The sequence below is a fragment of the Coffea arabica genome, chromosome 7c (assembly GCF_036785885.1).
Source record: "Coffea arabica cultivar ET-39 chromosome 7c, Coffea Arabica ET-39 HiFi, whole genome shotgun sequence".
In the NCBI taxonomy this organism is placed as follows: domain Eukaryota; kingdom Viridiplantae; phylum Streptophyta; class Magnoliopsida; order Gentianales; family Rubiaceae; genus Coffea; species Coffea arabica.
This window is the reverse complement of record NC_092322.1, coordinates 2,307,729-2,333,503: the sequence shown is the minus strand read 5'-3', so window position 1 is coordinate 2,333,503 and position 25,775 is coordinate 2,307,729. Positions and strand designations below refer to the sequence as shown.

General features: G+C 38.6%; 5 protein-coding genes across 5 annotated transcripts; 2 read left to right on the top strand and 3 right to left on the bottom strand.

The window, feature by feature from the left end:
- Positions 1–839: 839 nt before the first annotated feature.
- LOC113698128 (uncharacterized) lies at positions 840–3,492 on the bottom strand. Its single transcript, XM_072058117.1, has 2 exons — positions 3,019–3,492; positions 840–2,932 (listed from the first exon to the last, which is right to left on the bottom strand). Exon 2 carries the CDS (start codon positions 2,923–2,925, stop codon positions 1,144–1,146), a length of 1,782 nt encoding a protein of 593 aa, XP_071914218.1. The 5' UTR covers positions 2,926–2,932; positions 3,019–3,492; the 3' UTR covers positions 840–1,143.
- Positions 3,493–6,007: 2,515 nt separating this feature from the next.
- LOC140010367 (UDP-glucose 6-dehydrogenase 1) lies at positions 6,008–9,266 on the bottom strand. Its single transcript, XM_072057077.1, has 2 exons — positions 9,133–9,266; positions 6,008–7,757 (listed from the first exon to the last, which is right to left on the bottom strand). The coding sequence occupies exon 2, from the start codon at positions 7,735–7,737 to the stop codon at positions 6,295–6,297; it is 1,443 nt and encodes a 480-aa protein (XP_071913178.1). The 5' UTR covers positions 7,738–7,757; positions 9,133–9,266; the 3' UTR covers positions 6,008–6,294.
- Positions 9,267–13,913: 4,647 nt separating this feature from the next.
- On the top strand, positions 13,914–17,426 carry LOC140010366 (microtubule-destabilizing protein 60-like). Its single transcript, XM_072057076.1, has 8 exons — positions 13,914–15,185; positions 15,290–15,335; positions 15,422–15,514; positions 15,999–16,118; positions 16,490–16,588; positions 16,776–16,835; positions 16,920–17,014; positions 17,088–17,426. Exons 1-8 carry the CDS (start codon positions 14,239–14,241, stop codon positions 17,194–17,196), a joined length of 1,569 nt encoding a protein of 522 aa, XP_071913177.1. The 5' UTR covers positions 13,914–14,238; the 3' UTR covers positions 17,197–17,426.
- A 1,173-nt stretch (positions 17,427–18,599) lies between these two features.
- Positions 18,600–20,562, bottom strand: LOC113699988 (small ribosomal subunit protein eS19z). Its single transcript, XM_027220370.2, has 4 exons — positions 20,380–20,562; positions 19,700–19,790; positions 19,323–19,506; positions 18,600–18,870 (listed from the first exon to the last, which is right to left on the bottom strand). The coding sequence occupies exons 1-4, from the start codon at positions 20,461–20,463 to the stop codon at positions 18,798–18,800; spliced, it is 432 nt and encodes a 143-aa protein (XP_027076171.2). The 5' UTR covers positions 20,464–20,562; the 3' UTR covers positions 18,600–18,797.
- A 666-nt stretch (positions 20,563–21,228) lies between these two features.
- Positions 21,229–25,541, top strand: LOC140010365 (probable mitochondrial-processing peptidase subunit beta, mitochondrial). The gene is made up of 9 exons (XM_072057075.1): positions 21,229–22,044; positions 22,755–22,919; positions 23,055–23,192; positions 23,275–23,426; positions 23,506–23,614; positions 24,388–24,486; positions 24,594–24,659; positions 24,935–25,042; positions 25,138–25,541. The coding sequence occupies exons 1-9, from the start codon at positions 21,376–21,378 to the stop codon at positions 25,222–25,224; spliced, it is 1,593 nt and encodes a 530-aa protein (XP_071913176.1). The 5' UTR covers positions 21,229–21,375; the 3' UTR covers positions 25,225–25,541.
- Positions 25,542–25,775: the final 234 nt, after the last annotated feature.

The window sequence follows — 25,775 nt, the reverse complement described above, 5'->3', positions numbered from 1 at the left end:
TTTCTTAGTTGGAAACCTTTTTTGAGAAATAAATCTTTATTAAATTTTAAATAAATGTGTAAATATAAAATTAAATTAGTATAAATTATTTTTTAAAAAAATTAAATAATAAGTAGGGTGGGGCGGGTATCCGTTGACCGAACTCTATCTCAGCAGGTACGCTATAATCGGGAACCCATTGATATTTAGAACGGGTAAGGATAAAAAAAAATGGCTGACCTACAAGATACGGATCGGATCAGCCAAATGATGGATGGGATGGGCATCTGACCCGCGTTGCCGTCCACCTATTTTTACTATTAAAAAAATGTATTAAATTACGAGGACAATGTGTTAAAGAGAAAGATAGAGGGGCCACGAAAAAGATGGGTTGATTTTAAATATTTGCCCAACACGTAAGAGACCTTGAAGAGGTGCATGAGCTTTGTATATTTCCAACTAAAAGGATAAAGACAGGGCACTAAGAGAGTAGTCGTTCTGATGTACATGGTAGGTGACTAAACAACCACCTTAATCTCAGACGCCATCTTTTCTGCATTTTAATATTGCTTAGAGAAACATCAAGCAACTAACTGGAACAAATTAATGACCTCTTAGCCATCCGTTGAACAAAATGCACGGTCACTGAACTACATGTAGCCCCTCAACCTCCAGTCCTTGACAAAAACGTCAATGGCAGGCCTTCAACAATGCTCAACAGATAAAAGGCAAGTAACTTCCAAAGAAAAGCAGCATAATCAAGAGACTATTGCCCAGCCATCTTTGTTGCCTTGGGAAAATGAGGCACAAAAGTAGGACGGGAAAACAGAAAGAAAAACCATTCAGTGACAATCCACAAGTAAGGTCCATAAAATCGTTCAATTGATGAATAGATGAACAGAATATGAGCTTTGATGTATTATTAACAATTCAGACTTTCTGCTGGTTAACTGAAGACAAGAAGAAATCAATATGGAGAAAAATGTCAACGCTACTGAAACTATCAACATTTCTGAATCTACCAGCAAAATCAGCCTGAATCTTCTCTTCCGTCATATAAACTGTCAGCCACAATATTTCAAGGGACGAATATCAATGTCAAATAAGAGTAAAATGAGTCTTCACTGTGTATGACCTCGGGGAAAATGAGGATCAAGTAGTTTCTCAATTGGAAATCACCAGGGGCTCATACCATGCCTTGAGGCTAATACCATCATCTCTGGCCCCTGGATGAGTGATTCCTGGGAGATTCAGATCAAAGACATTCTGAATATCACGAAGCTCCTGATTTGCAGCTGTCATCTCTTTAATTCTGCTCTCACTAAAACCAGCATAATGTGCCCTCTTGTGACCACCTAGAGCTTGGCCTGTGGAGAAAACCTTGAAGCATATAGGACACTCATGGTCCTTGGTTTTAGTCAACTGCAAATCTGCCATGGCCACTCCATCACTACCAGCCTCAGCCGAAGTGCCATTGCACTCAATATCAGTCAGATGGCTGGACTCTGTGCCCGAAGCAGAGCAATGACCATTTGTTTTATGTTTATTGCTGTGACCTCCCAGAGCTCGATGCGAGCTAAAGCTCATGTTGCAGGCCCTGCATCTGTACTCTCGTTTCTTTTCTGAAATCTTGAAGATTTCATCAGCAGTATCTGCTCTGTCGGAAGAACATATCTCTAACTCTGGAGCATGAGCATTGATCTCTACTTTCTTGCATGGATTAGGATCCATCAATTGTATATCTTCTTGATCCATTCCAACTGCCTTACTTTGATCCTTCAAGGGTTCAACTACTCCAGCAGAATCAGAGCCATCCAACTCAACACCAGATACATCAAGCAGCCTAGACTCATTGGGTTCACCTCTGCAGAGAGGCTCATAAACACGAAATTCCAATTCAGCTTTCTTCTCATTGCCACTGGCAAATTCAGAGCTCAATTCGTTAAATTGAGATACATTCTGGTTAGACAGAGAGTTAGCCGACCCAAAAAAGCAAGAATATAGCTCTTCTATTGGCTTCTCTGGCATTTCAACCTCATCTGGATTACCTACAACATCTTCTGCATCAACTTTAGTGCTTTCCTCTGGAAGAGAAACTGACTTGGCTTCAAAATATGCAGAGGTAGCATTATCAGTATACACAAGAGGGCAATCAACTCCATCCCAATTGCTCACACCCCTCGAAAGCATCATCAGGCAGATAGCAGCATCTTCTACTTCATCATTCTCATTAAGAGAAGATGATGCATTTGCAGTAGAATAGGAGAAACTGTGACTAGATTTGTACCTCATCACTGATCTCTTCTTCCTTGGATACACAATGTCAAAATCTGATATGGCGTCTGCAGATTCAGAGGAGACCCTTGATCTTTTAGGATGGCTTTTCATATGCCCATACATTGCTCTCATTGAATCAAAAGCTTTGCCGCATTTCTTGCAAGGATGTCGACCCTTGAATTTCCCAGAGTGAGTCCTCATATGACCTGCCAGAGCCCTTGATGAGGGAAACCATTTCCCACATTCTTTGCAAATATTTCCTTTTCTTGGAGGACCACAGGCCCTTAAATCAGAAATCTTCCAAGATTTCTTAGGGTTTTCTCTTAGGCCATAGTTATCTTGATCTTGATCATGATCATCGTTTTCAAGATTCATGCTGCTGCTGTGATTGTCGACCTTTTCCGGAATCAAACTACTGCTGGATTGCTCTGCTGAAAATCTGCAAGAATTCGTTGCATTCTCTTCGAGCCCGTAATCACCATGATCATGATGGTCATCATGATCATAACCTCCTCCAAAACCCGCGTTGATGTCGGCTTTCACTTTCTCCTTTTTTGCAGCAGCAATCAAAGCTAGGTGACGCCTCATATGACCACCTAATGACTTACCGCTGAAGCAACACTTGTTGCAAAACTTGCATACAAACTTCTGTTCTTGAACTTCTTCCATCACTGAACTGTCAAAGCAAAACCAATTGAGTGATCCAAGAGCAATAATCCCAATTCAAGAAAGTTCAAGTAATTCAAATTTTACCGAACCTACCAACAAAAAAGCTCAAGATTCCGTGAAAACAGAGGAATCAAATGAAACCCAGATCAGAAACAAGTTCACTTAGATCTTGCTCAAGTCATCAAGATTTCTGAGCATTCATGAACAAGACAAAGTAAGATCTGATGACTCATCAGAAACCCTATGCGAAATGACGAAGTGAGGTCCAGGTCTAAACTTTTATCTCCGGCTCTTCATTTACCCAAGAAAATAGCGCGTGTGTGTGTGTGTGTGTATATAAAGGAGGCACAAGCTGAACGACTTCTCTCCTGTCAAACGCACCCAACAAAGACAGAGAAAGCGCTCTCTCTCTCTCCCCCTCTCCCTCTCTCGTGCTGGTGCGATGGCTTCTTTAGACCACATCCCACATTCCACAATGCTCCATATGGCCTTTACTATTTAGTGAGGACGAGGCCTTGCATGGAAGCAAAGATATGACACGCTGGCTTGACTACATATATAGGGGTGTGTGTAAATGTACTTAATTTGCCACTGCGAATTGGGTTTTTCTTTTTTTGGGGGAAGGCGTAAGCACATAAACTAAATCGATTTCTCATTTCTTTGAATTTTGAAGGGATTAATGAGAAGTTCAATCGTGTGGGGTTTTGGTCTTTTCGGTGAATGCTGAATAGCACCAAGTAATACTAATAGTACAGTTCTTTTTACCAAATCCATCTTTGACTTTTCTAGTGAAAGAAAAAGAAAAAATGTTTTGGATCTTACAGAGTTCTGGTGCGGAGAGAGGACTTTGTGGGTGAAGACGTGGGAAATGGCATTAAATGAGATGGGAAAACAGCCATTCAACAAAAGTCGGTCTGCTAAAGGAGTGGTTAATAAAGTGGTTTGCTGGGTTATGAAAATCACCTTGAACTTGGAAGGGGCTCTCCCCTTTCCCACACATCGAAGGACAAAATCGATGTAGCTTTCCCTTTTTGTCATTTTTGGTTTCTTGCTTTGCTGCAACAAGTTAAAAAAACTGCCCTACCTATTCCACATTCTCTGTTGCTTGAAGGCGAAGTTCTCCTCCGGTGGTGTGGAAGCCGGTCCCTCCTCTAAATTGGAAACGAGGGCATATCAACTAATGCTACTGAGAAGCAAGTGGATCGTACGTACACAAAGGTACCAATCTGTTTGATGGGGTCTTAGTGAAGCATAGGAACGGAAGAATGGGGGCAGGTTTGGGCAAAATTCTTTTCCCTGCAATGTTTGTCATTTGAAAGGGGATGTCCGGTAAATAAGAAATCACGCCTTCATAGTGGCCAGTCTGGAACAGCTCAAAAGACATGCCTGTGAGAAGCACGAGGCGTGATATGGAACAGGATAAATTTTGAAGCCTCGGAGAAAAAGGCGTGCTTGGGAAATTCCCGGTCTGGATAATTCAACCGGAATTTGACTTTTGAGCTTTCACTTGCCATTATGTAACTGCTCGTGACTAATCTAGTATAATCTCCAATTTCCAAATCATCCTCTGATAATTTAACCGGACCCTGATTTCATGTGAAACCCATTCAAAGGTCAAAGAAGGAGATCAATCAGGCTTGAAATGTATCCAGCTCACTTTAGGCCCAAAGAAAGTAGAGAACGCTAAACGGTTGGACCCCACCTCCCCAGCCAGGCCCATTTTCGGCTATCCTGCTCGCGTTGGGGTTGGGTGAAAAACTCCTAGAATTTTGTTAAAGTTGTTCTCGTCTCGTCGCTCTTAATTGGAAAAATATTGAAAGTAATCTGTTGAACAGGTTAATAACCCGCACATAGCATTTTAAAAAATAGATAAAATATTTATCCAACGTGAAAATTAGAGCATAACTCCGATGAACCCTGTAGTATGAAGCCAAATAATAACGAACAAAGACTATTAACTTCAAGAAAAGGTGAGGGATGGGGTGGTAGAAATAGAATCGCAGATGCTACGCGGAATTAACATCTGATAATACACCTCCCCAAAGTGTTTTATCTTTTTTGTAGGAATGCATGACCTCCTGATATCCCAAACCCATTCAGGTCTCTGCTGTCTCAGAAGATTCTAATTTCAGAGTCAAACATAGGGATGGCAATGGGGGTGGGTGCCCACGGGCAACTGCCCCGCCGAGAGCTCTCGGGGCGGGGGTATAATCCCCCGCCCCGCCACCTGGAAAAAAAAAAGTATATATATAAATATATATATATATATAATATGTAATTTAATTAGTTATAAATTTATGATAATGATATTATTAGTTAGGTGTATTATATAATGTATATTAATGTATGTAATATAATTGATATTATCAATTATATGAATAATTAGACATGTCAACTAATAGAATTTATTAATTAGTTATACTAAATTTACTAATACATTTATACTAAATTTCGAATTACACTTAATAGAATAACACTTTTTTCTCAAAAAAAAAGCACAAACACAAAAATGAATTAGTGATTGTATTTATACCAAAAGTGAAAACTTGACTATTTTAGTTGTATTTATTTCATCATATTGGATTGTATTCAAATAACTTTTGTTTGATTGTTTTTATGAGTTTCAATTGTAAAATTACAATGAATAATAATTTGATGATGTGTTAATATTTTAATACTTGATTATTTATTAAAATTTAACTATAATAAAATTTTATTAACCCCGCGAGGACAATTTTATTAACCCATCCCTAATCAAACATGAATCCAGCTTCCAAGTTCTAATGCAATTATCAATCACTTCGATATCATCGGAGCCAATCCAACCATCCACTGCGGCGAGATGAAGTTTAAGTTTCAAACATAGGAGCAGAGCCTTTGAAAATATTTTCCCAAGTACTAAATTTACTGTTAGTTTTCAGTACACCAACGAAAGATCACGAAGGGAACAGTTTCTTGTATAAATGCGCAACTGAAATGGTTTCCTGCCAGCAATGAACCCGTGCACAGCAGAAACTGTTGCGCAGGAGGATCAGATATACTGGCAAATTCATACCCAGTCATGATGCACTAATAACACGGGTTTCTAGAACTCGTAATCATTTTATAAACCAAAAAAGGAAGAAATCAGGTCCTTACAGCCAACGGCAAAAATGTAGGATCATCAAAATACAATAATGTAAGGGTAAACACAAAGCTTCTTACTTAAAATGGAGACAGCGACGCCAAAGGTCCTCTTGACTACAAAACAAAAACGTAAAGATCAGAAACTGAGTCTATCGGAAAAAAAAAATGGTAATGAATCCCGCTGACCGCTTCACTTCTATCTTCACTGGTCCTGATACAAGCCACAAGATCAAAGGCTGCATTTTAAGCAACAGCAGGCATGTCCTTGAGCCAGGCATCCAGTGGCTTTCCAATTGAATACACAATAAACCCAATCTCCCTCATCTTATCCACATTGACAATGTTCCTACCATCAAAGATAAAAGCTGGTTTCTGCATGTTGTCATATATCCTCTGGTAATCAAGAGTCTTAAACTCATCCCACTCTGTGAGAATGCATACAGCATGGGCATCCTTGGTTGCCTCGTAGGCATCCCAAACTACACTGACTTGCTTGACAGTGGTGGGACTCATTGGCTGGAGGTGCAAGGGATGATCCCAATCAAACTTGTTCATATTAAGGTCTCTCTGGATTTGATCCTCAGTCACTTGTGGGTCATATATGCTCACCCTTGCTTTGTCACCCAAAAGTCCCTTGCAGACATCAATAGCTGGGGTCTCTCTTGTATCACCAGTATCTTTCTTAAAAGCAAAACCTAGGACAGCAATTTTCTTATTCGCAACTGTATTAAACATTGAGGAAACCAAGCGGTTGACAAAACGATTCTTTTGGTAATCATTTATCTTGATAACTTGCTTCCAGTACTCTGCCACCTCGGGAAGGCCATTGCACTCACAAATATAAACCAGGTTCAGAATGTCCTTCTGGAAGCAAGAGCCACCAAATCCAACACTAGCATTGAGGAACTTGGGACCAATTCTTGTGTCTTTTCCAACAGCATAAGATACCTGAGTAACATCTGCTCCAGTTGCCTCACAAAGCGCTGACATGGCATTAACAGATGAGATTCTCTGTGCCAGGAATGCATTTGCAGCAAGCTTTGAGAGCTCAGCAGACCACAAATTGGTGGTGATGATGCAATCTTCAGGAACCCACTGAGCATAAACATCTTTTAGCACTTGAATAGCTTTCTGGCCTCCCGGGGTTTCCCGGCCTCCAATGAGGACCCTGTCGGGCTTGAAAAGATCCTGAATTGCAGTTCCCTCTGCAAGAAACTCAGGATTTGAGAGGATCTGGAAGTTAATTCCTTTGCTGTTGTGAGTCAGAATTTTTTCAATGGCCTCAGCTGTCTTGACTGGAACTGTTGATTTCTCAACAACAATTTTGTCAGATTTTGAGACATCAGCAATCATGCGGGCTGCACTCTCCCAGTATGTTAGATCTGCAGCTTTGCCTGCTCCGAGACCTCTGGTCTTGGTGGGAGTGTTGACAGAAACAAAGACTATATCTGCCTCACATACATGTTTCTCCACAGCTGTGCTAAAGAAGAGGTTCCTGCCACGGCACTCCTTCACCACTTCTTCAAGACCTGGCTCATAAATTGGAAGCTGATCACTGTTCCAGGCATTAATTCGAGGAGCAGAGATATCAACTACAGCCACCTCAATGGATGGGCACTTAAGTGCTATGACGGCCATAGTTGGCCCTCCGACATATCCAGCTCCAATACAGCAGATCTTCACCATGGTTCCTCTTCTTTTGCAATCTGGGGGTTATACATATAACACATTGTATTAGCCTCATGAGATCACAGGGACAACCAAAAAAAATAAAAATAGATGTCATTTTGTCAATTTAAGACTGGTTCACCACTGTTGGAAATGCCCATCATAGAATTCAAGCATCAGTATAGCAACAATTGCACTAAGAGTGTAGTAAAAGTGTATTAGAGGCAAAAAAAGATAGATGTATTATTGACAGTGCTATGAGCGCCACTCGGTCCCATGAACTCCTGTAAGAGTATCGGTGGAAGGATCTAGAAGAACCTTGTCCAAAAAATGTATTTACATAATCTAAAAATTCCATAATAATACAAATTTGGACTATAAAGGTCACACATTGAGATTGTACCCCAATAGTGGTGCTCAAGCCATATGTCGCACCCTTATCCAAGGGTCAAGTTTTTGGCACAGTTATTCAGTACATTCTAGGAAATTCAATGCAACATTCTGTATCCACAGTGCTACAGAAGATCAAAAGAAAATACAGAAATAGAAGCTGCCAAATAAAACAAAGACATCTTTAGATCACAAAAAGAAAGGGAATCTTATTAATTGAAACATCAGTAACAAAAAAACTAGGAAACATTAGATTGACACAGAGGACAGGATCATAAAAAAAAAATTAGCACATCTGAACACATTTATATCCCTTTTGCAGCTAGGGGGAAAAATTCAAAGCTTGATATTAGCAAGTAGAAGAAAAAAGATAACAGTAAGAGACCAAATAAACTTTTTAAAAGCTCATTCTTCACGTGATCGACGAACTCAGCTCAAACAAGTATGAGCTATCAGACAACCTTCTAAAGATCCAAATCATTGTTCCACTGAAAAAAGATATTTCGCAATCCGAGCAACGGCAGGAACATAATTTTCTAATGCATCAAGCTTACTTACGGAATTCAATACAGATCCACCGTGATTCATGCATGAGAAGAGTCAATCAACGGAAAGCTCGTTTAATTGCGCTTAAAACCACTAATCGCAGCTAAACCATTATCTAATCAGCCTACGTTTCAGACCATATCCAAAATTTCATAAAGATGCTAACAGATCTAACAAAATCAAAGCAATGGGGACCAAATTCAAAAGCAGAGTAAGATGTCAACCGCACTTCCAACCAATAACAAGCGTAACAATCCAAAAAAGAGCATACTCAAAACGAAACCATGCTCCAAAAAATAATTAACAGTAGCATTTGATCCACAAAATCGAATTGAAAAACTCCATCTCCGCCATGCTAAGCACGTATCAATATATCATATAAATAATGTAATCGATTGTTCAAGCACGCCTATTACCTAATTGTAGAAACTTAAGAAACAAATTAGGAAATTGCAGTGGTGAGAATGGAAACTGTACCTCTTTGGATCACTCCTGTGGCGCTTGTAAGAGAGAGAGAGAGAGAGAGAGAGAGAGAGATCTGAAGGAGGATGAGTAAAATGTCTAGAAATACTCTACCAGTTCGCGGAGAGAGCGGGGATTGGTTTTTATAGTGGCAGTTTGGATCCAAGATCTACCCTTTCCCCTCTTACAATCCATCTTTTAACCCTCCCCGAAGTCCTAAATTAACAGCCCAGCGAGCATAATTGCACACGTTTTTTGCGAGACGAGGAAAGGGTAAATGAGGAAATTAGAAACTTTTAGTCTGAATTTGTCGCACCCACCACCTAAAGCCATGGTTGGTGATGAAAGTATTATTAGTACTAATTCAGTTCCGAATTAAGAATTATGGGGGGAAAAAGTGCTCGTAATTTCTTCATTTCTAAATCCCGCCGCGGAGCACGAAGCTGGGGGTGAAAGTCTGGGAGCGGTGAGAATCCTGGTTTGCACCCACGCGTTTTCGCGGCTAATTCAACACTGTCAAGCACGACTTTTCGACGGGGGCGCTGTACCAATGGAATACGGAATAAATCGCTTGGAATGTGATCATCCCTTACACTTCCACTTTCTTTCCATTACCGTTTGACTTCATCAGTGTTTTTAAAAGATAGCACCCCCGGAGAATGAATGATATGCTATTCAGTTATTATTTAATACAATATATACTCAAATATATCAGATTAATAATTCAATAAATATTTCATTTTTATCAAATGTATCCAATTTTTATATTCTATCGGTGTAAGAAAAAAGCTATTGTGAATATGTGCAACATGTGTAAAAATAAAATTTCAATTTTGAAATTAAATTACGTGGCACTCATCTAATACTGCTCGTGTATTCATTAAAAAAATACCTTATAAGATAATCAATTATTGCATATTTCTCTTTATGCGTGTTAACATTTCTTGAAAATCAATCAATGAAGATAGATACAGACAGTGTATTATCATGGTCAAATGCATGACACACAACAAAAATTAATTTTTTATTTAAATTCAGATTAGACGTTGTGCATCTTACGATGATAGTGTATAAACTATCGGTATATATAAGATTTATCAAAAAAAATCTCATCAATTATTTTATTTCCGGTAATTCCTATTACATGCATTTCGGTGCTATACATGCAAATTGGAAATAGTAAGCTTGAATCGACTCACACACTTTGCCTTTGTTTTGTTTTTTCCCTTCTTTCTTCCACCTTAAAATTTTGGAGCAAGGAAAGAAGAAGTGAAACAAAATATATCAAAGACTGTTTACAGAATAAGGAAAATATGTATGCAAAATTACCAATATTGATTCATACAAAACAAAAAAGGTAGGTAATTGTACTTGTCGATATTTCCTATGACTCGTTTGACACGTAAATTGGCAAAATTTGGTAGTAATGCAAAAATTGGCAAACTTTTTATAAAAGATCTTTTGATTATATGTTATTTGGTTGGTAATCGCTTTCAATGGAATGCCTGCGAGCTACATGCTATTCAACGCAATGACTGGCATGTAATGAATGACCCTACGCAAGACAAATAGATATATAGGTGTAAGAAAAAATATCCACTGATCCAAAAATACATTATATTTGAATCGAAAAAGATGGTATTTCAATTCGTATTATTTGACTGGGTAAAAAAAGGTCAGGTATTCGCCTATATGCAGGACGAGTTAAAATCATAGAATTAAGAATCTATGAGTAAGCGATCCGCCTCCCCTCCCCCCTCCCAAAAAAAACACACACACACACACACACGTGTTATTTTTATACACATACTAATATTTTTTGAGTTAACTAAGTAATTCCATTAAACAAATTACAATAAATGTATGAGAGACTATAGTTTATATACAATATTCATTTATAGAGATCATAATCTTTTTTTTTTTTTTTGGGAAGAGTTTAATTGATGTGGAATGTATATTCAAAAAAGGGCAATATTTATTTCAAATTTTCATTGATTTTGAATTCTTTTAGTTTTTTCCTTTTTTCTTATATTCTCTTTACATATTTGTTTCTTCATATGAAAAGTTTTTTTTTGAGAAAATTCTTTGTTGAATGTTAAATGAATATACAAAATTAAATTAATATAAATACTTTTTAAAAATTAAATGATGAGCAGGATTGGACGGGTACCCATTAGCTCAATCCTCTCTTAGTGGGTATTTAATAAGTGTCCATTGATATGGTAAAAAAGAGATCTAATCAATAAGGTTTGGATCAAATAAGTCAAATAGTGCACGGGACGGATAGCGCCGACCCCTACAGATACCGGCGGACATCACTGAAGTATGCAGATTACCGACAGAACTAGAAATCAACATAAGATGCAAATAGGCGAATTCAAATATCTAAGGTAAACCCCCCGGGGCTAGACTATCTGGTCTTGGGCTTCTTTCGGAACTCCAAGGTTAAGTGGTCGAATCCCACTTAACTCCTGGTGCGCTTGGTGTGGTGGTATACTTGGGCGTAGGGGATTAGTCGGGGTCGCCTTCGGATCCTGACCCGGACACCCCTGTGTTGACCAAAAAAAAAATAAAAAAAAATAAATATATATATCTAAGGTAAACTAGAGCTGTAAACGAACCGAAACGAACCGAGTATCTCATGTTTGAGCTCTGTTCGTTAAGCGATTCGAACTCCGTTCGTGTTCGTTCGTTAACTTTCGAACTCTAAATCTGTGTTCGTGTTCGACTCGTTAAGTAAAGTTCATGTTCGTGTTCGACTCGTTTAACATAAACGAGCCGTTCACGAACACGCTCGAAAAGTTCGAATCCAGATTATTCTAGGCCTTAAATATGCCACACAAATCATTAATCATCCTAAAAAATAATTAAAATACTAAATGACTAAATTCCATTATTCAATAACTGCATAACCAACATTAACATAAAAACAACAAATAAAACAAAGTAATTTGTCCTTCAAATATAAAAATTCAGCCATAAGACAAGTAAAAATTTTCAGCAGCGGCCAATGGGGAAGGAAAACAAAAGTAAGGTTGGAAAAGGAAGGGGAAAGTTTTAGAATTTCTTATGAGTAACCCTAAAATTTATCAAATGACAATTATGTCCTTGTTCGCGAACGCTCGTTAAAATTCCCGAACATATTCGTGTTCGTTCGATTATTAAACGAACACAAAAATTCGTTCGTGTTCGTTCGTTTAAGGCTTTCGAACGAGTTTTTAACGAACACGAACGAGCCGAAACGAACCGAGCTAACGAACAGTTCGGTTCGTTTAACAGCTCTAAGGTAAACTGTCGGTCAATTTCCTCAAGGCTACGTATTCCAGGTGCAGAAAGCTACCCAGATGAGTCAACGTACCAATGTAGCAATAGTCGTCAATCCAAACTTTTCTTCTTCTAAGTTTATTAATGCTAGCCTTCGACATACGACATCGGGTTTTAAATTTTAACACTAGATTATGCGGTAAACGGTAAAACATTGACAACACGTTTTCTTGTTCTTTTTCCTTTTCTTTTTAGTTAAATAGCAACACAAAATAGGTGGTCAGTCAACTGACAATGTAAGGACTACTGCAACGCAATGAGTAGTGAATTTTGAGCGATTCAAAAAAAAAGTATTAATCTTTCCTACACTGATAGTACTATCAACATTGGATGAATGACAATTATGTAAAATTTGAATTTGACATTCAACTTTTGCACACATGTCACGAATCAAACGGTGACAGTGTATACATTGTCGGTGTATATAAAATTTACTCAAAAAAAGGATAAAATAAAAGGTCACCAACAATATATATATATATATATATATATATATTTTCCGTTTCAATTGGTAATAACTATAATTACATGATAGCACAATCTAATATATTAGTATAGATATTAGTCCAAAAAATTAATAAAAGGGGATCATTTAGATATTCCTCTGTGCATTTGAGTCGTATACTCTCTTATTGTAAATATTGGATTGAATTGTGTCCAAATTAAGAGGGAGGAGGAGGTACGGGGCAATTAGTTATTGTTGTTGTCATTTACTACCGAACGGGAGGGAGGTCAGTTCTCATTATAATTACACGGGAAAGTGAATTTACGGATGAAAGAGAAAATTGAACCCTTCAAAAACAAGAATAAAGAAGCAGTGACCCTTTGGAGCACACGTTCAGTCTTTGCATTAAGAGAGGAAAAAAAAAAAAAAAAGAAGTACTACAGGAGAGAATTTAACTTTAACCCATGACTCCAAATATAAAAATGACCAAAAGAATTCCTTCAAATCTAAGAATGAACATGCTTTGCTTGATGCTTGTTGTCTCAATAAAGGTTTGAGTGAGTTCTAAGACAAGACCTAATCATTGCCTTCCAAATGAATGAAGGAAAAGAAAAGATTTGAGTAGTCTCAGGTTAATGATCGATCCATCACTCTCAGTCACAGCAATTTTCCAGTCAAATAAAATGCAATCCCAGCAGAGATTATGGGTTCAGGTAGGTGGGCCCCAATTGCGTGAAAAATTCACTATCCGGCACCACGCCAGGCCCCAACCATCGTGGAAATACGAATCATGGTTCCCAAAGCCTAGCCCAATATATCTTACTGTAAAGGGCATGGCCGTTAATGAATAACGTGGGTTCCGATCGGGTAGTATCCTCCGAAAACCAGACCAAAGCCCAACTTACTTTACGCTGATCCAGTTAAAAAAGTATAGCCCCTCAACGATAGACTTGATGACCACCAACATCATCCACTTTAAAAATACCAAAAAAAAAAAAGAAGAGGGAAATCGTCTTCAACGGTAATCAGAATCATAGCCCCTTCATCCTCTTAGTCGACCAAATCCAACGGTTGACCCTCGCCATACAAGTTAAACGCAAGATCGTACGCTCCAAAAACGAAGCCCACAGAAAAAACTAGCCGTTACAAGAGCCGCGGAAGCGTAACGTTCCTCTATTATCCCCCGTCTCTCCGTTCCGCTAATCTCTCATATCATCATCAATGAATTCAAGAATTCCTCACACAATTCAGTCAACTATTGCCTTAACCCCCCTTCCCGTTTCTTCACTCCTTCTTTCTCAGTATAACCCCTAGTGACAGAAATATCAACCACTTTCCGGCTAACTTTTCCGATGGATGTCAAGACAGCCGGAGCAGTAGTAACCAACACTCCGGTGAAGGATCCCAAACCAAACAGATCAAAGACCGACGACTTGTTTACAAATTCCGAGAATTTCCACCCCAATTTGTCCAGCCCTGCTTCGAAATTTTCTAATTCTCCAGCAATCAAATCTGCAACAAAAACCCAAAAATCTGCCTCTAAGAAATGCAACCCTAACCCTAACATGATGTCTTCGCCTTCCAACAAGAACAAGATCCGAGAGAGAAAGTTCGTGGTGGCGAAGAAGAATTCGAGGAGAGAGAAAGTGAACTCTTCAATCGCGGTGGCTTGTAAGTGCAACAATAAAGGGAGGAAGTGTGTTTGTTTGGCTTATGATACTCTTAGGGCTTCGCAAGAAGAGTTTTTCAAGAGAGGCGGCAACGCTGTTTTGGACAATGATGATGCGAATGAGTTAGAGAAGACTGATAGAGCTGCTGAAGAAGGCGAAAAGGCTCTTCCAGACCCGGATGGGATTGTTAATGGACTTGAAGATAAAATGTTTGATCATTGTTCTGAGCCTTGTGGATTTGAAGATAAGCATGACCAAGATGAAACTGAGGGACCTTGTGAAATGGGTGTTTCTAATTCTAACATCAAGAGAAGGAGGGACAAGTTGTTGGAAGATGCAAGGAAGAGTGTGCCTGAACCTGGGTCTGGAAGAGTGTTGCATTTGGTTAAGGCTTTTGAGAAGCTTTTGTCAATCCCAAAACCAGCTGATTCTGAGGAGGAGGAGGAGGAGAAAGAGATAGAGGACGCCAGGAAAGGAATGAAATGGGCATTGCCTGGGTTGCAACCTCAATTACTTCCCCAGACACAAGTCTCTTCGTCTTCATTCTGCCCTTCTGATTTTGTACTCACTTCGGAGAGTTTAGGTTTGGATTCGCGTGTTTCTTCTTCTCTGGACAGCAGTCAAGGAAGGTTGGTGATGCAATTTTAATTGGTTTATGAAACTTGTTTTCTATTAGTAGGTTTTCCTGATTACAATATAATTTTGTTTGTGTTTTGACTTTTTCTACCTTCAGCGTTTCTAGCAGGAACTCTGGTGGTGGTCGAAGAAGCCGAAGAAATGTAAGGATTTTGTTCCCATTCATGACCTTATGTAATTATCAAAAGTATGGTAGGTAGAATGATTTTACTTTTCATTCCCGATGCAGAGTGCTGAGTCATCTGGGACATTTGCTAGTCGACATTGGAAGAGAAAGCATCTGAAACAAACCTTCCAGAAACCATTCAAGCTTAGAACTGAGGTTTGTGTTATATTATTAATAAAGTTGTTTGGCTGCTTCCACGTAGAGATTTGTGAGTTTAACTGAGTGCTTCTGGTGCATATTCTGGTGCGCTGTTGTCAGTTTAGCTAGAAGTCTTTGTATCTTTTATTATCTAGCTATTACTCGCAACAATTAGTGGTATATGTCTATCTCCTAATGAAGTTTCATTTTCTGTGCGAAACTACCTTTGCAAGTATTAGAATAACAATAAGAAGTATGCTCTCTAAAGCTTTTGAATTTATCCCATTGGCGTCTTTCCTAGTTTTCAAACTACTTTTGCAAGTATTAGAATAACAATAAGAAGTATGCTCTCCAAAGCTTTTGAACTTATCCCATCGGCATCCTTCTTAGTTTTTCAAACAAATATTTCACCTTTTTTCCTCTCATAACGAGCATCGTTTCTTGGAATTGCATTTTCAAGTCACCTCATTGTTGAGTATATATTCAATTGACCTGGTTGCAGCAAAGAGGAAGTTGTAAACAAGAAGAATTCCTCAAAAAAGTTAAACAGATGATGGAGGAAGAGGAGAAGCTGCGCATACCAATTGCACAAGGTCTTCCTTGGACAACAGATGAGCCAGAGGTAGTTTCTTCTTGAACCTCAAAGTTAAGCTGTTGCTGCAATGGTCAAAGAAAGAAAATAAATTGCTTGAATTTATACTGAGTTGATTCAATATTGAAATCTACATTGCCAAATTGCATTTCAGGCGAGTTTATCATGCCTAAACTGCTACTCAAACACTAGTATAATTTAGAGCATTACCAGTAGATGACTAATAGTAATAACTCCTAATGAACCATGATTTAGTCAAGTGCTTTATTAGCAGAACAATGTTGTTAAGCCAGTACCTGATTCTTGTGCTATTTGCAAGTAATTAGTTTTTATAATAAGGGCCGTGTGTTTTCACCTACCTATTGCATAGATAATGCTTATTTGTTTTCTCTTGTTTACAGTGTTTGGTAAAGCCTCCAGTTAAAGACATTACCAGACCACTTGACTTAGTGCTGCACAGTGATATCAGGGCTGTGGAGCGTGCTGAATTCGATCATCAGGCAGGGTTTCAATTTCTTTGTGACCTGACCTTGTAATTTCAAATTATTTTATAAAGAGGTTGAACTTATAGTTAGTCATTCTCATTTTACGACCTCTTTTATAGTGCTGGACTTGGTAACACTCTCTCCAAAATCCTGTTTAAGTTTCTGCCTAGTAATGCTCAATACTTACTATTCTCGGTATCAGGTGGCAGAAAAGTTGAGCCTTGCTGAACAGTATAAACTAGAAAAGGAGAGGCTGCAGAAGGTAAATTACATATGATATAGTTATTATCTGGTGGAGTAAATGTTGGTTTATACTCTAGTTAAACGAGTTTGTTGTCAAATGTAGTTGGAAGAGGAAGAGGAGCTTAGAAGGCTTAGAAAGGAGCTCATTCCCAAGGCTCAACCACTGCCTTACTTCGACAGGCCTTTCATCCCTAGAAGGTAGCTTTGGTCCATTGGCTAGAAACATAAAAAGAGTACTATTTTGTTAAGTTTTGTCTTTGGTTTCTGATAGGTCAACGAAGCATCCTACCATACCGAGAGAGCCTAAGTTCCACCTTCCTCAACACAAGAAGATCAAATCTTGCATGTCCTGGAGTGATTTGTACGCGGAGCTACAGTGAGGGGTGGCTAAAGAAAGAGACTTAGATGAGAACATGCTGGGAGTTACAGCACATTTTATTGATTTTTTTAGCATTCTTTTATTATTTGTACATGAAAGAAATAAGTTTCTCAGAATTTTGCCAAACAGCGTGTTGCTATATTTTTTTCCTTGGCACGACGGCGTGCCATGTTAATGAATGCTTTCATATCGTTCAGCCTGTTTGTCCTCGTGCTGTTCATCTGCTTGGAATTTCAGCGCCCTGTTTTCTCCCGTGCGGCAAACTGCAAGTTTCTTTACCAATTTCAGTGCTTTGATTTAATCACAATAACATGTACTCCTTCGTCTCATTTTGATAATTCCGACTTTTTTCACATAATTTAAAAAAGAATAAATCATACACACACACACACACACAATCATAATTAATTGCACGACACATGAGTAAAACTTGAATATTAATTTTAAATTCAGATGAATTGTCATGTATTTAATGGTGATTCATATATACACTTTCAGTATATAAAAAAGTAATCCTTTAAGAATATCACGATTAAAATACATAACACATGAGCAAATGTTAGTTATTAGTACCTGTAAATGTAATATAACTAATTAGCTTTGTATTAACTACAACAATAATATTTTGATGAAAATTGCACCATACAATAACAACATACGTTAAATAAATTAGGTTATATATACTCAATATCAATCTATATTAAATCAAGGCATTTTAGAGGAGTTTAAAGTTGACTATATTGTTTATTTAAAAAGTGGACTACAATTTAATCTGGATGAAAAGGATAAACAAGCCTATATTAATAGTAAAACGGAGAATGAATCACTCGTGGGACTTAGCTTACACGGCATTTGCTAAACTCAAAACGGCCTATAATTTACCCGCATGATGATTGATAGGGCTCTCATAAAACTCTTGCGCCTTGATAAGTTGCACATTTACTTGTAAAAAAAAAAGCACATTTAGTCCTCCAAAGCCAAAGAACACATCCGGTTATCACCCCTACAATTTCGCGTTAAACTCTAACGTTGCAATGTACTCGGCAGTGATGCACTCAATCAAAGAAGTCCCCTGAACCTGAGATTTGGTACATTCAAAAGAACCAAAGCCAGTGTTATAGCTGATAAAAATGGCCCGACTCCATCCTAATTCTCGAAGTTATCAGCAAGAAGCCAGTTTCTATGAACCCTCATCTTTGTCATCTTTTAAAAAGAAAACGGAAAAAAAGTCCTTAAGCCTACCTCCAGATTCTCTAGACACATGAATAAGTCTCCCCTGTCCAAACCTAATGACCAAAATTCGAGACAAATAATGTAAAAAACAGCTTTCTCACATCGCTCAGTTCAAAGAACCCCTAGACGTAAAATTTAACAGAGTAAACAAATATATAAAATAGAGTAATATAAGCAATAGGTGAACCTTTAAGAACAGGAGTACAGCTTGTCTAGAAAAAACTCGGGAGTCAAGACAGATTGTCTAATAAAATATCCAAGGACATCTCTTCCACAAGCTCGAAGCAAAAAAGGGAAATGGACAACATAAAAGAGCCTACATATTATCAAAATTGACATGTAAAGTAGAAAAGCTCATTAATTCATCTATCAAGGTGCTACAACAATGCGGCCAGCTACTTGGTCAAGATCTCTTTGTCCACTGGATGTGATTCTTCTTCCACTGAAACACAAAGTATATGTGGTAGAATTAGCAAACATACTAGAATAGCCAGAGATGCAAGTAACCAGAAATGTCGCAACTGAATTTCACATACAAGCATCCTTTTAAACCTGGACATTCTACAGATCCTAAGTTCCTAATCTAATCAGAGTTAAAACTGAGACATAATGTTTTAAACCATACTCTTACGCTTCTAAAAGGACTGTATGCAGGTGAATGAAGTGCATATGTGGTAAACATATACCACATGATCCATGTTGCAATTTACATTTTATAACTCCACGTCATTCAGGTAAACTATAGTGCTAAAGTATATTATACGTGTCATTCATTAATTCATTGGAGCAGATTAAATTCATTGGAGCAGATTAATTTGATAAAGTAGACTTATTCAAGTTACTCGGATGTTTGATGATTCAGGTCAAAATAAGGCAGAAAGTCAACTATCTCACCCTTTTGGGTCCATATCAACAATATTCATCTTCTGCAGCTGCTGAAGAATGTGGCGAGCAACACTCCCGCTGCTTTTACCAAAATGAGGAGGACGGCTTCCATTCCTCTTGCTCCCACCATAAATCCTCCTGAAAGCACCAACTCCAAGGCCTTGCCTCAAATAAATTTTTCTAGCCATGGAAGCTGCAATGGAACAAAATAGACAAGTAGTCATGGCATAAGACCTTGTCACTATCATGTTAACAATTCCCATCCACAAATTAACCTTGATAACAAACCAATCATGCCATACTGCCCACACATTTTCACAGAGGGAGGGAGGGCGGGAGAGAGAGAGAGTAGTACAAAAGAAACAGAGGGGTAAAGAGGGTTATACCGGCTCTGATGTAGTACCAATCTGGGTCATACGGAGCAAGTTCCTTGAGTGTACCAGTTTTCACAATATCAACCCATTGTGGAAGTTCCATCTATGGAGCAGCAATTAAACAAAAGACGGTGATATATATTATAAACAAACAAAAGAAAGTGATAAATGTTGCAGCGGCTTAACAAAGACACTGTTGGTTCACCGAGGTAATATGCAGGCAAAGATATTCATAACAGCTGGGAACCACACAACATATCCACCAATTAAGGCATGATTTATCTACTTCTTTAAGCATTTTGGATTGAGAAATTCCTTAAGGAATCCTCCACCAGTTAGCCATGAAGCTTTTTGAAATGAGTTCAAAAAATATATAACCACATAAAATCATATCGACAATACTTGCAGCAACGAGTAGCAATTCAGAACAGATTCTTTCTAGAGGTCCCTTCCTTTTATTTCGACATTGACCCCATGAATACGAAGCCTTAAGAAAGCTATTACCAACATTTTAGCTGGTAATTAAAGCGCCAAATACACTTACCAAGAAACTAGTATCAAAGTGCACATTTCATGTGCATCACACAGTATATATGTGTAAGAAACGAAAGAAACCTAACAGAAAACGACGAGTTAACGAGTTCATATCCCACAATCTTTATTTAGAATTTGGAAGTTGAAGGTAAACTGACCCTTCCAGATCGCCTGAGATGGGCTGAATAAGCCTTGACGAAGTCGTGAGGAGAGACGTCTTTCACAGTCCTCGCAGTCGCCATCGTCGAATGTGTCTCTGTAGCAGCTCTGCCGGCGCGGCCGATGCCTCTGAGAGCCAAACCAAAGTGGACGTGCTAGGGTTTATACTGCAATGCTATTACTGAGATTTATTTATATAGGGCTGCTTGTAGCGTTTGATCCAGGCTTTTACGTGTGTTCTCGGCCCGCCTTAGTTTAGCATCCGGCCCAAATGTCACGACCCTCATTTCGCCCGGCCCAACTATTTTTTAGATAGATGATCCCAAAGAAGCGAATGGCGCTATAACTCGGTCAAAGCCACGTTGCAAATTTTAACATCACGTCATTATTATTTATTATTATTATTTCAATTAATTAAAAGTGTAATAAATGTGAATGAATATTTATTTCTAACTTTTTTATGTAAAAAAATTAAATTAACTTATAGATTAATTTTTTTATGCAATAATATTTTATATTATGCACTAGTAATTGATCGTTAGTGTTTATAATATTTACTCATTAACTTATTATTGGTTTATTTTGTTGGTTTTATAAGAATTTTTTTCCTCATTAACTTTTTAAAAGAGACTATACTATTTCTACTTTTATTCATTGAAGGTGTCTCTCACTTTGAAAAAAAAAAGGTTTTTCTCACATAAAATTTAAAAGTGGATAAATTTTTACTCTCAGAGTTAATGGGCCAGTAATTAATTAATAGAGAAAAAAATTCCCAACCAAAGACGTCATCGTTTCAGAGAGAAGTACTACAGTAAAAGCTGTGAGCTGAGGGGAAGTCCCGACTCCTGAGTCCCGGCTACAGCTTTCCTTCTCCCTTTGCCCCCTTAAATCGTTAATCAATCAATCATCATCTTCTACTTCTCCTCCTGAGAGGCACCACCAGAATCCACTAAACCCTAGAGCTACACCGCAGATTTTGGACCCGACCTGCCTCCATGGCGATCCGCCGCCTCCTTACCCTGGCTCGTCGATCTCAACGAACCACCACCAAGCACCTCCGCCCCTTCTCGACTTCCTACGCCGCTGTCGCCCCCGCCTCTCCTTCTTCAACTCCATCAAATTTCTCCCCACCTCCCCCGACAGCCATGATCTACGACCGGTTAGCTGAGAACGTCAAAAGCAAACTCAAACAGCTAGAACAACCCGATTCGCGCTTCCTCAAGTACAGCTCGCCCCACCCGGCTCGGGTCGACCATACCCCCGTCCTCGCCGCTCCCCTCACCCGCGTCACCACTCTCCCAAACGGCCTCCGCATTGCTACCGAGTCCAATCTCGCCTGCCCTACGGCCACCGTCGGTGTCTGGATCGACGCAGGGTCCCGGTTCGAGTCCGATGAGACTAACGGAACTGCTCACTTCCTCGAGCACATGATCTTTAAGGGCACTGAGAGGCGGGCCGCCAGGGAATTGGAGGAAGAGATTGAGAATATGGGTGGACATCTAAATGCTTACACTTCCAGAGAGCAGACTACATATTATGCTAAGGTTCTGGAAAAGGATGTGCCCAGGGCTATGGATATACTGGCTGATATTCTTCAAAATTCGAAGTTTGAGGAGAGTAAAATCACCCGGGAACGAGATGTTATCCTCAGGGAAATGCAGGAGGTAGATAGTAGTATTTTAGATTTAGGTGCTTTCCTTTCTTCTTCTTTTTACACTGGTGAGCTTTCCACATTGCTGTGGTGTCTTTGAGGATGATTTTGTGATGCCGCTATCAAGTTAAATTTTTATTCGTTTATGGGTTTCTTGTCATGGGTCTTCAATCTGGAGGTTTAGGATTTAAGGGGATCACCAAACATTACTGTCTATTGACTGGTTTAGGGAGTTCTTTAGTTTCTTATTTAGTTTAGATTGATAGGGTAGAGGGAAGTGTTACACAGGATTGGCGCTAGGTGTGAGGTTTGCTCTTTTTTCCTTTTTGAGATTATCCACATAGAATTTGTTGTTGGTGTGTTAGTTGAGCATTTTCTTGGTACTTCACAAGAAGTATGATAGTGCCACTGAGCAGATGTCATCCGTATCTATCTGGACATTGGTACAGTTCTTTTGCAATCTGAAATGGTCAGACATGAAGCACTTTGAAAAAAGTCTGATTTTTGTTTTGCTTATGTTGGGTTGGATAAATATTTTGCTTAATTAGAACTTTGAAATGCAGTTACAGATATAATGGCTCATTTTCTTAAATTTGTGTGCCTAAGTAGACTCCTTCAGGCTATCTATGAGTTTTATTCTAATGTCCTGTGCTTAAGAGTTTTACCTTCAGCTTACTTTTGCTAGAGTTTACTGAACTGCAGCGGTTTCTTCTCTAATTGTAGGTGGAAGGTCAAACTGAGGAAGTCATATTTGACCACCTACATGCTACTGCATTCCAACACTCATCTCTGGCTAGGACAATACTTGGACCTGCAGATAACATCATGACAATCACGAAACAGCACCTAAAGGACTACATATCTACTCATTACTCTGCTCCCAGAACAGTAAGACTGAGGCAGTCAGTTCTAATTTTCATGTTAATTAAATATTCCGCTTAAATGTTGTTTTTACATATTGTTTGGTCATTTGCAGTTTGCCGGAGAATATTTTCTGAACGTTTCTTTTGCTGCTGTTTTTAGGTAATTGCCGCCTCTGGAGCTGTTAAGCATGAGGAAATTGTGGATCTAGTAAAGAAATTATTCACGAAGTTGTCTCCTACTGGAAGTACAACTACTGAATTAATTGCTAAAGACCCAGCTATCTTTACTGGTTCCGAAGTATATTTCTCTTGCTTGAATACTTCATGACGTCTTTCCTTCACAAGAATACACTGTTAATATCTTTTTGTTTTGTAATCAGGTGAGGATGATTGACGACGACATTCCACTTGCCCAATTTGCAGTTGCTTTTGAAGGGGCTTCTTGGACGGATCCTGATTCCATTGCGTTAATGGTCATGCAGTCGATGTTAGGATCTTGGAGTAAGAGCGCTGGTGGTGGGAAGCATATGGGGTTAGTTAATCTTGTTTGTGAATTAAGTATGCAGGATTACAACTGCTGCTTACTTACCATTTTCAATATGTATGTACAGCTCTGATCTTGCCCAGAGGGTTGGCATCAACGAGATAGCAGAAAGCTTGATGGCTTTCAACAGCAACTATAAGGATTCTGGTCTATTTGGTGTCTATGCTGTTGCAAAGGTCCACACCTGTTCCTCTAACTTGCACTTGGGGAAGGGGAAATAGAAATCCCAAATTTGAAATGACGCATACAAAATTCATGAACTTTTACATCTGCATCTGTGTTTATTTGTGTACACCTTTTCCTCGTGTAGTTTATAATTCATCTGTTATATCCCCAGTGTTTCCTATTTAAATTCCACAAAATGGGCGAAGAGGGGTTGCTGCCTTTTTTATTGGGGGTGGGGGGTTTACAAAAAAAAAAAAAAGAAGAGAAAACTATAGGTTTGGGATGATTATAGTGTTTTTTAACAAGCGGTTAATGTTTGCTTGTCATACCAGAATAAGTAGCTGTAAATTTCTCTACTCTCTTTCCTGTTGTGGTGTGATATGACTGTGTGATGTTTGATTTTCCAGATTAGATGTTGTAAATGCATCATATGGATGTAGAACTGGATTTACTGATCTTCTGCTGTGTCCTTTTTTCTTAGTGTAATATAGTAAAATTTCCTGGTGTGATCTAATTTGTTCTGGGATGATCTCTTGTATCGCCTGGTTTTTGATATGCACGATGTCTAGGCTTGGGATAAAGATGTGATATTTCAACTTAAATATATATTTACAGCAGTCAGAATCTTGTGGTTGGGTACTATTGAGGGTCCTTTCCTTTCTGCTGGTTGCTGCAAATTGCATTTGGCTTATTCAGATTGTGCAAACTTCTCGGTTGAAGCAGTTGGTTTGCACATTATCTTCCAAAAGTTATAGAACTGATCTCTGTGTGAAATTTTTTACAGCCCGATTGCTTGGATGATTTAGCTTATGCAATTATGTACGAGATTAGCAAGCTGTCTTATCGGGTGTCAGAGGAGGATGTTGTACGTGCTCAGAACCAGGTAGCTGCCAGTTTGTTACTTTAGGTTTACATCAAGGTCATTCTTTTTGTTTAAGGCAGTTCTTTTTGGCTCATTCCGTGTCCACTATATTATGTGCTTGCTTTCAGTTGAAATCTTCTCTACTACTACACTTGGATGGAACAAGTCCGGTGGCTGAAGATATTGGCCGTCAGGTATGAGTTAGATTTTGAAACAGAGCGGCCTTATTAAAAAAGGCATAGAGGATTCAAGATGATTAGTGTCTTGTCATATGCCCTGTATCAAATGACAGTAGACTTGGTGTTTTCTTTTTCCAATTTTACTTGTAAAGGCTTACTGATAAAGTGATAAACCCGTTACAATGAGCTGCCCCCAGGGCAGGGGAAACAGGGACTGACCTTTATTCTTTTGTTCCCCGCGACTTCTTTGCTAAGCTTAACATAATTCTGGTCATGGTTTGTGTTTGCAGTTGCTTACATATGGCAGAAGGATCCCGTATCCTGAGTTGTTTGCCAGGATTGATGCTATAGATGCCAACACTATCAAGCGTGTGGCGAACAGATTTATATCTGACAAGGTATGGATTAGAACACAGTTACAGTACATTGAGTCGGAATGGTTGGCTCTCAATTTGTATGTATGGTTTTAACGTTGAATTTGATTTGATTGCAGGATATTGCAATATCTGCTCTTGGACCAATTCAGGGTTTACCTGACTACAACTGGTTCAGACGCAGGACCTATTGGCTCCGTTATTAGGATTTCCTTGTCTACTAGTTGTTTTGTCATCAGTTCTGCCTATTTTTGGTCATTCAAGCATTTTGTTTTTCTTTTAACACATCCATTTTCTTTAGGGGGAAAGAGTAGAAATGCTTATTCTATCCCTTTTGTGCTGTCTTTTTGTAATCCTTTTAAATTAATGGAAATAATTGTCCTGTATCCCGTGAATGCTCCGTCATTGATTACGGGCAACTACTAGAATCTTTTTGTAACATATAAAATCCTGAAACAATTCAGCCACGTGTGTTTTCGTGGCCGTATATGAGAGGGTCAAATGTGTCCCTGATCTTTGAGGATGATTAGCTGCAGACGTGTTACAAATTCTGGGAATTAATCTGTTTTTCTTACTAAAATACATATACATAGCTGTGTATTCCTTATGTCACTAACGATAGTATGTTATCTCGTTATATTTTGGGTCTCAAACAAAATAACCTTTTATTGAGGCTCTCTTTTATTTTGCTGAGTGTCGTGAAAAGTTGATTTAATTGAGGAGTAAGAAATAATTTTTCAACAAGTCAGCTCGATGA

What these genes read in the sequence shown, in the direction of transcription:
- LOC113698128 (XM_072058117.1), bottom strand. Translation starts at nt 2,925, where the DNA reads ATGGAAGAAGTTCAAGAACAGAAGTTTGTATGCAAGTTTTGCAACAAG.
- LOC140010366 (XM_072057076.1), top strand. Translation starts at nt 14,239, where the DNA reads ATGGATGTCAAGACAGCCGGAGCAGTAGTAACCAACACTCCGGTGAAG. An exon ending in GGACAACAGATGAGCCAGAG is followed by an intron (nt 16,119 to 16,489) that starts GTAGTTTCTTCT and finishes TCTTGTTTACAG; the next exon opens with TGTTTGGTAAAGCCTCCAGT. An exon ending in AAAAGGAGAGGCTGCAGAAG is followed by an intron (nt 16,836 to 16,919) that starts GTAAATTACATA and finishes TGTCAAATGTAG; the next exon opens with TTGGAAGAGGAAGAGGAGCT.
- LOC113699988 (XM_027220370.2), bottom strand. Translation starts at nt 20,463, where the DNA reads ATGGCGACTGCGAGGACTGTGAAAGACGTCTCTCCTCACGACTTCGTC. An exon ending in ATCTCAGGCGATCTGGAAGG is followed by an intron (nt 19,791 to 20,379) that starts GTCAGTTTACCT and finishes GCTGCTCCATAG; the next exon opens with ATGGAACTTCCACAATGGGT. An exon ending in GTTGATATGGACCCAAAAGG is followed by an intron (nt 18,871 to 19,322) that starts GTGAGATAGTTG and finishes TTTGTGTTTCAG; the next exon opens with TGGAAGAAGAATCACATCCA.
- LOC140010365 (XM_072057075.1), top strand. Translation starts at nt 21,376, where the DNA reads ATGGCGATCCGCCGCCTCCTTACCCTGGCTCGTCGATCTCAACGAACC. An exon ending in TCCTCAGGGAAATGCAGGAG is followed by an intron (nt 22,045 to 22,754) that starts GTAGATAGTAGT and finishes CTCTAATTGTAG; the next exon opens with GTGGAAGGTCAAACTGAGGA. An exon ending in GGTGGTGGGAAGCATATGGG is followed by an intron (nt 23,427 to 23,505) that starts GTTAGTTAATCT and finishes ATGTATGTACAG; the next exon opens with CTCTGATCTTGCCCAGAGGG.
- LOC140010367 (XM_072057077.1), bottom strand. Translation starts at nt 7,737, where the DNA reads ATGGTGAAGATCTGCTGTATTGGAGCTGGATATGTCGGAGGGCCAACT.